The 9,463-nt window shown below is 44.9% G+C and overlaps 1 protein-coding gene across 1 annotated transcript; it reads left to right on the top strand.

The window, feature by feature from the left end:
* Positions 1-4,468: 4,468 nt before the first annotated feature.
* On the top strand, positions 4,469-6,883 carry Vkor (Vitamin-K epoxide reductase). The gene is made up of 3 exons (XM_037426977.2): positions 4,469-4,797; positions 5,550-5,659; positions 6,256-6,883. Exons 1-3 carry the CDS (start codon positions 4,610-4,612, stop codon positions 6,462-6,464), a joined length of 507 nt encoding a protein of 168 aa, XP_037282874.2. The 5' UTR covers positions 4,469-4,609; the 3' UTR covers positions 6,465-6,883.
* Positions 6,884-9,463: the final 2,580 nt, after the last annotated feature.

Raw genomic sequence — 9,463 nt, 5'->3', positions numbered from 1 at the left:
CTCTAAGGCAGCACTACAGTGTTTGATATTCGCCATACGCCGGGGACCTCATGAACAACTAGTGCTGGAAATTAGAGGCTGCTTCACCACCTCTTCAACGAAGGACACAGAATCACGTTTCAGTGGCTTCCAAGTCACTGCGGCATATTGGGCAACGAACATGCCGATGCAGCTGCTCGATCAACACACGAAGATGGTGAAGAAGAATCTACACCATTTTCAAGGACTGATGCTGCAACGTCAATCCGAAAAATCGCTAATGCCAAATTAAAATCCCTGTGGAACGCCGAGTGCTTACAGCACACGCGACTGCATAGACTGGACACGTCTCGTCGACTCCAGCCTCCGTGTGGACTCTCTCGACTCGAGACAACGGTGCTTTGTCGACTATGGCTTGGTGTCGCCTTCACCAAAGCTTTCACCTTCCGAATCGGCATGGAAGACAGCGCTGCTTGCGGTCATTGCGGCAGCGATGAAACTACAGAGCACGTTCTTTGTCACTGCCCTTGTTACAGCCTGCAAAGACGGCAACTAGCTGCTGCCTTAGCTCGCCTAGACGACAGACCTTTGTCTGAACAATCAGTGCTTGAAAAGCGACATGATTTGTGTGCTCACAGAAAATCAGTGAAGGCCTTAGTGAACTTTTTGCGTGGCAGTGGCCTATTGTATAGACTATAGCACCCCAGCCCCCCCTCCCTTTTTTTTTTGCGCGCGTCTATTTCCCTCTTCACTTTCTTTCCCATCTTTCTTCCCCATTCCCCCTTCCCCTAGTGCCGGGTAGCAAACCGGATGCTCCATTTTTCGGTTAACCTTCCGGACTTGCCCTCATTTTATTCTCTCTCTCTAGACGTACGCAGGGTTCATCAATAACGGGGGCGGAGGAAGGGGTGCAGTTTCACCATATTGCCGCCCCTCGAGCTTTCAGTTCCCTGGAAAACAGGCATCGCACTGGATATGCAAAGAAAAAAAAACACGCCAGGTCTGCGCGGAAAGCCCAGCACAATCACAGCTAAGGCTGCAAAAGCAGCCTTCCCGGAACTAGTTATATAGACTCTCTCGGGGCTACTAACACAAGTACGCTTGCAAGGTGTACCATTGTCAAGTTTGTCAAGTTGGAAAAAACCTACTAAGCCATTATTCGATATTCTGAGGATAAGAGAGGTGGATAAAAGAGAATTTTGGTTGAGGCCCGTGTAATGCCTATGCCTTGGTAACGTTCAAGGACCCACTTAATATGTTGCGTGATTCGTACTGTGTGACGCCTGGTTGTTATTTTACTGTTCTACCACTTTATATTACAAATGGCAACGCGGTTCCTTCGTGACATAACGCCTTTATGCAATAGAGTTTCAAGTCCCGGCATGGCTCTGTGGTAGAATGCTCGGGTATTAGCCATAGGGAATGAGGATGAATCACCATTTTACATAAATTGTTCCCATCAGGTTTACACGGCAGTCTGGAATACAAACTCAGCCTAATAAGGATAGTCCTAATTTATTATTTTACAAAGCACATCATTTCATTTCTTTATTTTTTATATCACCTGCCATTCTTAAAATAACATTTTAAATTCTCAACTTCGCATTCTTGGCCAACGCCCCAGAGTGGGCACGTGCCATAAATTGAAGGAAAAACAAACAAACAAACGAACGAACAAACAAACAAGACTGTCTTGTAAAGTATAGGGCACTCTCGAATGGCTGGATTTTACTCTGCCAGAAGACCCGCAAGACAGCCCCGCCGCGGTGGTCTAGTGGCTAAGGTACTCGGCTACTGACCCGCAGGTCGCGGGTTCGATTCCCGGCTGCGGCGGCTGCATTTCCGATGAAGGCGGAAATGTTGTAGGCCCGTGTGCTCAGATTTGGATGCACGTTAAAGAACCCCAGGTGGTCGAAATTTCCGGAGCCCTCCACTACGGCGTCTCTCATAATCATATGGTGGTTTTGGGACATTATACCCCACAAATCAATCAAATCAGACCCGCAAGACAGAATTTTACAAAAAGTGTAGCTAGGTTTATCGCGTTAGAAAGAACAAATAAAAGTGTTCCAGAAACAGGTTCTATAAACGTTGATGCATACGACCTACTGTACTCCTGACCTGCCCAGATAGCCCCTCTCCAGCGCCCACGTCTAGTTTGTATTTTCTGCCGCTATGGCCATAACCTACGAGCGGCGTGGCGCTAGCCAGCACCTGTTCGCTGACGTCACTTTCAGCGTTTGTGGTCATATTTCGGCCAGCAGAGCGCTTATAGTGCGTAATTATTATGTACAAATAAAACATAATTTGGAAATAAGCACATTAAAAGTCGTCACGAGTTTGTTTGCAATTAAATTGCGTGACACCACATCAGCTTCCCTACACTATGCAAGTCTACAGGTTCCCACGTTTGTCAACCAGTGTGCAAAAAGTACTTAACCACACTGAACAGCTTACTTGACCAGCCATCTAAGTGAAGAAATAGTCCCATATATGCCAGCAGTTTATCACAGAATACAGGCATTCTTTCTCCAGCGCAGTCTAAACAACCGTAGAGTAGCAGGAGATGGATGGATGGATGGATGGATGGATGGATGGATGGATGGATGTACGTGGCTGTACCCTTTAGATCGGGCGGCGGCTAACGTCACCTAGCCGTAATACTTAGCGAACTAACCACTAGATGTATCTTTTTTTTTCTTTAAATAGTAAAGTTGGACGGGTACTTTGCAGTGAACGGTTTAATTTTCACTCGTGCCTTGACTTTAGCCACCAATCAGATAACCTGCTTCTACGTAAGTCAACCCGCCTAAAGTCTATTTTGCCCTCCCTGTCCCTAAACCCCAGTGCTTTGAAAAACTCTGCGCCATCATCCTGAACTATAGGGTGAAGCCCTTTACAGAACATTATCAAGTGTTCGGCAGTTTCTTCTTCCTCTCCACACGCACTGCATACTGTGTCTACCCCTTCGTATTTGGCCCGATATGTCTTGGTTCGCAATACTCCCGTCCTGGCCTCAAACAGTAGAGAACTACCCTGAGTATTATCATAGATGCTTTCTTTGGCAATTTCCTGCTTAAAAGTTCGATAGATCTCTAGTGCGGACTTCTTAATCATGCCAATTCTCCACATGTCAGTCTCCGTTTCCTTCACTTTCTTTTTAACCGATAGTTCTTTTTGGTTTGGCCACCTGCTGTTTTCTAAGTATTTACCAGTCAATTTCCTGGTTCGCTTCTTCCATTTTGTATCGACATTCTTCATGTACAAGTAGCTGAAAACCTTCCTAGCCCAGCGCTCCTCCCCCATTTCTCTCAATCGCTTCTCAAATTTTATCTTGCTGCTAGCTTCCCTGCCCTCAAATGATGTCCATCCCATATTACCTTGTACTCCCTGATTTGGTGTATTCCCGTGAGCTCCTAAAGCAAGCCTACCTATTCCACGTTGCTTAATTTCTAACCTTGCTTGAACTTCTGACCTCATGCACAAGACCGCATTGCCGAACGTCAGCCCAGGAACCATGACCCCCTTCCATATTCCTCTCACCTCTCACCAACGTTGCCTTTCACAACATCATACCTCTTGTAATTCCACAGTGCCCCATTTTTCATCACTGCTGCATTCCTGTTACCTTTAGTCCTCACGTATATTTCGTGTTCCCTTGGGTACTCGGTCCCATTGCTTATCCATGCGCCCAGATATTTGTATTTATTTGTTATCTCTAGCGTGACTTCCTGTATTCTAAGCTCACTACCTTCGTTATGATTAAAAATCATGACTGGCGAGCACGTCATAGGTAGCGCCACCAGCGGTGAGCGATTGAACGAGAGCGGGGACACGCACTGTTTTCACTGACGCTCTTACCGCCATCTGGGCAGGCCAGGAGTACAGTAGGTCGCGTTTTAGGTCACTCTAATCAGAGGGCCTGTAGGCAGGACCACCAACAGCAAAGCAGCAGCAAGTCCGGCTAACCGGAGGCCACGGTGCCGGAGGCCGATGAGACGTCATCGCGTCGTCGCACTCGGCGAAGTTATGTTCTCTTCGAACGATTCAAACGAAGCGCCTAATCGAAAAGGTGTATGACGTCATTTCTGTGCAGCACAGCAGCTAATTCTGCGTGGAGGTGACTCGTGCCATAAAGTTTCCTAAAATTAATGGAACCGGAGGCCACGGTGCCGGAGGCCGATGAGACGTCATCGCGTCGTCGCACTCTGCGAAGTTATGTTCGCTTCGAACGATTCAAACGAAGCGCCTAATCGAAAAGGTGTATGACGTCATTTCTGTGCAGCACAGCAGCTAATTCTGCGTGGAGGTGACTCGTGCCATAGAGTTTCCATTAATTTTAGGAAACTTTATGGCTCGTGCAGCGAGCTGCAATCGCTTTGAACTTTGTGGCTTTCCAAAGCGATGCCGTGTAGTTTTATGAAGCTAGATAACGCAGACCACCACACAAATACAAGCCAACGTGCGGGCACAATAAACACTCGTTCTCAACACCACAGCCACATTGCCACAACAACCAGCCAAGACGCAAGTCGCAGGCGTCTGTCTCGTCTGTCAGCTCTCTTGCTTTTTTGTCGTCGCTATTCGTGTTCGTTTCTATCTTGCTTCTGCGGTTTCCGCATCGCACAGTATGTTGCCCGCGAACCCTCAAGCGAGGCGAAGCCGCCTCAAAATTTTCAACGCCGTGGTCTGCGTCGTGGGTATTCTGGTTTCGGTGTACGCGTACATCGTCGAAACGCGTGCTGAGGAAGATCCCAACTACGCGCCGATGTGTGATCTCAGTCCGAACGTCAGCTGCACCAAGGCGTTCAATTCAGCGTAAGTGTTCGCGATGCACAATTTCCTTGTTCCGTGTTGAATGTTTTCGTGTCCTTCGAAGCTTATGATTGGCACCTTTGATGACCGTGAAACTTCATGTTTCGCCGTTTGGCTTTTGTAATGCCGGAATTTATTGATTCGATTGGATTGATTTCATTGATTGATTGACTTGCTTGACTTGAGCATAGCGAGTTCCTTCCGCACCTGTACGTGTAATTGCCAAATGGTGATGGTGCGTCGTCCTGTTTTTCGGACGTTCACGAAAATCGATGGACTGATTTATTGATTGACTTGAATCTTTTAAATATCTTTTTGCGCCTCATAGGGACCTGTAACTGGTACAGCGTCGGGCGTAAAACTTGACAGCGAGTTTCGTAGCTTTAGGATTGATCGATTGATCCATCGATCGAAGCACTCGTGCTGCGGAATCAGGTCACAGATTACTCTTTCACGCACACCTAACTTGAAGTACACGATCGAGCTAGCGTACTTGCGCTTTGAAAACTTGCAGCCCCACGGCTACCGAAACCGTGTCCGCGACCTCACTTGAAACCAAATGAGCTCGCGGTAGATTTACGCTACAGTCGCTCTGTTGATCGAATGGCGCCAAGAACAGTGGAAGCAAAATAAATTCACTAAGAACGGTGATATGCGACGCACCTATCAAGCGATACCTCGCGATTAGAGCAGTAACCTATCATTTATAGATTCAATGTGGTCATTCACTTTGTGTCTCTCTCTCTCTCGCTCAGGTATGGTAAAGGAATGGGACTTCTCCAACATGTTGTTGGTTCCAAATCTGTACTCGTTCAGCCGAACAGCGTCTACGGAATCATATTCTACGTCATCGTCATGATCTGTGGTAAGAAACAAAAAAGCATTGCTATAGATAATTTGGTATAGTTTTTTCTTTCTTTCGTTCTTTGTCACTATATCAAAGGGCTAGTGCATTTTCATACAAGGCACAAGTTTCGCAGCATCACGCAGTAAGCATGCCCTAATTCCTCAATTCTACTTGAGTTAACGGTCTTTGCACGACCTATTGGCACAGTCGACAAGACACGAGTTTTGCTTTGAAGGTAGAGCTTTGCAAATAGTCAATTGTTTTGGATGTTCAGACACCCCTGGTAGTGTGTGATGTTCAGTTTGTATTCTGTTTCTCAATTAGTAAATTATTCTTTTCTTCAAAACGTACACAGCCAGGATAACAAAACTTACTTTTTTACTTGCTTGCTGTATGGTGAACATGAAGAGTGTTTAGATTCTATGATATGCCCCCAGTATAGCTGCGAATGTTGTTCTTCTGGGGCAGTAGTTCCATTTGTTTATATAGGTAATAATGCCTTCATTTAAATAATTTGCTGCTAGCCAGTAAAATCGGCATATAGGTTACTTGCCACATCTTTTTTTAACCATGCTGCAGCATTCTCTACACGCTTTATTCCCACTTATTCGCAGGCGTGTTTGACGGAAACCGCTGGGACAAGTTGCACCTCGCTCTCTGCATACTGTCCAACATCACATCAGTCTACCTTGCCTACATCCTTTACTTTATCCTTTACGACCTCTGCGTGGTTTGTGTGACGACGTACGTGTGCAATGCCCTGCTTCTCATCGGCAGCTGGTGTCGTCCGAGTGCGGTCGTTGGAAAACCGAAAGCGTCGTAACTCAAACTTCCGCGACTGTGATGCATGCACCCATTGGCTGCTGACCAGTCTGATAAAGCAAAAATGTTCTATTTACATTGTGACTGTATAACTCTGCTGCTTATGTACAAACGTGACAGCGATGATGTACTTCTACCCAGCAAGCTTTAAGATTTTACGCCGATCTCGTATTACGTCTTTTGCTTGTTATTTGTGTTCAAGATGAGACATAAAAAGGATTTGCACTGTATCTGCCATCCGATTCTTAGAACTACTTCATGGTTAACTGCTTACACAGCCTACCTTGTTTTGTCTGTTGTGACAGATATGTCGCCAAAGTTCTTATCATTGCAGACTTTCATTTTCATTAAAGGGGCCCAGCAACATTTTCTGAGCATGGGCATAAAACCCTGCCGATCGGTAGTAGAGGCTTTCGACAACACGCGAGCCAAATATTATAGCACAGCATGCGGTCTGGAATTCACAATAAATTGTCAAAGTCAGCTAAAAATAGCTTTCTCTTCTCTCGACAAATCACAGAAAATAAGCCCAGTAAGCCGATATATCAGCCGATGGCCGATTTGAACATGGCGCGCTCGGTTGTTACAGAGGTCGCCGCGAGAGGCCGTCACTTGTCCACGGGTGTGCGCACGATCACACTGAAAAAAGCCCCGTATTCGAAGAAAAAGAAAAGAAAAAAATGCTCAGGGTCACGAGGCACGAGTGAGGTTTTCTGCTTGCCCCTCCCTTCCCTCCTTGCTCAGCTTCCAGTGCTTTCGTCGGGACGAGAGAAGAGAGAATGTGATTGCAGCGTGTGACAAATTTTTGTAACTCCGCTCGCACTGGAGGGATTCTTGAAAGTTTTGCGGCGTTCAATTTGTGAGGAATACGCTTTTCCCGTGAATTAATTCTATGGTTCCTCAAAAAAGTGTTTCAGGGCCCCTTTAAGGGGGGAGACCCACTGCAAGAGAAGTGTCAAGTGACTAAACAGCCATGAACAAGTACTTCTGCTGCTTTGCTGGATGAAACTGGATGAAAAAAAAAAAAAAAACGGGGCATTGGCAGTGTGGCAAACCTTTTATTAATGCTGGAAAGGCCTGCTAATTGGACTGTGGCAACTGCATATGGACGCATCACATACGTGCTGTCTGTAGCCTAGTTAGGCACAACTGGCAGATGTCACCATCTGTCTAGTCTTGCAAAAAAAAAAAAAAAAAGACATGCGCACAAAGTTTCTGTGATGTATTCAGACAGTCTGGTCTAGGCAAATCAGAAATTTCTCAAGACAAGATGTGAAGCTACGGTGAAGTGCTCAGTTCTGAGCTCATTCAGCGTTCAGTTCATCCTTACTAGATAACGCCATCAAGTTTGAACGATTGCTATGTTGCTGGACCGAACATATTGCATGGCGAGATATTATGTACACATTTTGCTATTAATGTTTCTGGGTACTTCAAGTGAAACTTGGTACCTTATATGGGGTTTCCATCACTTGGTTATTAACTCCGTTCCACATAGCTTGTGCTCTCCGTCCAGATGAAATACAAGCACGAGAGAATCAAGAAGGCATATTTCCTCTTTGACTAATGTGATTAGTTTGTAGAAAATTGGTTTTTGGTCTAGAGTACACTTAGTTCCTGGCACAACAGGTCTACAGATCACTTTCATACCGTGTATCCTTAATATGACTCTGATGCATTACAATTTATGATATACAGTGAAATAGTAAATCTACAACAGTACTTGCCCATATCAGTATGTAACAAAACTAAACTGATGCATGCTTACAATGAACACTGGCTCTACAAACTTACAGTAAACTCTCATATAATAGAAATCTCTTAAATGGAACTGCTGGATAGCCCTACCGTGGTGGTCTAGTGGCCAAGATACTCTGCTGCTGACCTGCAGGTCACGAGATCGAATCCTGGCTGCGGCAGCTGCATTTTCGATGAAGGCGAAAGTGCCGTAGGCCCGTGTCCTCAAATTTAAATGCACGCCAAAGAATCCCAGGTGGTCGAAACTTCCAGAGCCCTCCACTACGACATCTCATAATCATATGGTGGTTTTTGGATGTTAAACCCCACATATCAATCAAGGCACTGTTGCATAATAGAAACAACTTTTCAATATCATTAATATTGCACTTGAAGCCCGTTCCACTGTTCATCTCTCATTAAATGAAACTCCGGTTAAACAGTATTATCATGTTGAATGAATTTTTATATAAACCTAGCATGTTTGAAGAAGTCATTTAAATCTATTATTATTATTAACAATATTGTGTTTGAGTGAAACCACAGTACAAATTTTCAGACGGCTTCCTTTATAGTTGAAGCTTTACCTGGAGTAAGGTCCACTTTTTTATTTTTGTAGTACTTTTTGAGGTGTCATTTTAATGTTGGCCAATGTTATGCATTGTAGCACTTCATCTGAACTAGGCATGTACAAGGCAGCTAGGAATTTGACCTAAGCTTGTATGTATGACTTGAAGGCTGTGTACAGCCTGCGTGTCAAAGTACATTGGGAGCAGAAGCCTTCATCATGCTATTTGGTCCTTAGCTTCTGGGACATAAAAGAAGAACCTCCATTCATTTCACTGGCATTTGTGAAGCGATATCACAATAGCTTTTGGAGGACAGCATTATAGCATTTGTGACACGATAGCATTTTAAGTGTTATAGTAAATGAAACTAACATTGTGGTGCATGGTACACCTTTGCTTTTGAAGATTTGCATCGAGCTGATTACGCAATGCTCACTTTATTGATGCTGCTGTAATGTGAGGGTATGGATGTGTGCTTCGAGTAGGCTCAAATTCATCAATGTGGAACGTTAAACACAATGTGCGAAGTTGTAGTCACGAGAGCAATTTACGCTGGCTAATCTCTGAAAAGTATACATACTGCACGATGTTTTTTTTGTTACTAACAGGTCACTATTTTGCCTTGAACAATGAACTGGGGTTATGTGATGTGCTTGAGGTTACATAATTCATTTACTGAGCAGTGCTGCGCATT

The sequence above is a fragment of the Rhipicephalus microplus genome, chromosome 3 (genome assembly GCF_043290135.1).
Source record: "Rhipicephalus microplus isolate Deutch F79 chromosome 3, USDA_Rmic, whole genome shotgun sequence".
NCBI classification, from domain to species: Eukaryota; Metazoa; Arthropoda; class Arachnida; order Ixodida; family Ixodidae; genus Rhipicephalus; species Rhipicephalus microplus.
The sequence above is the reverse complement of the archived record's forward strand: the minus strand, read 5'-3'. Positions and strand labels throughout refer to the sequence as shown.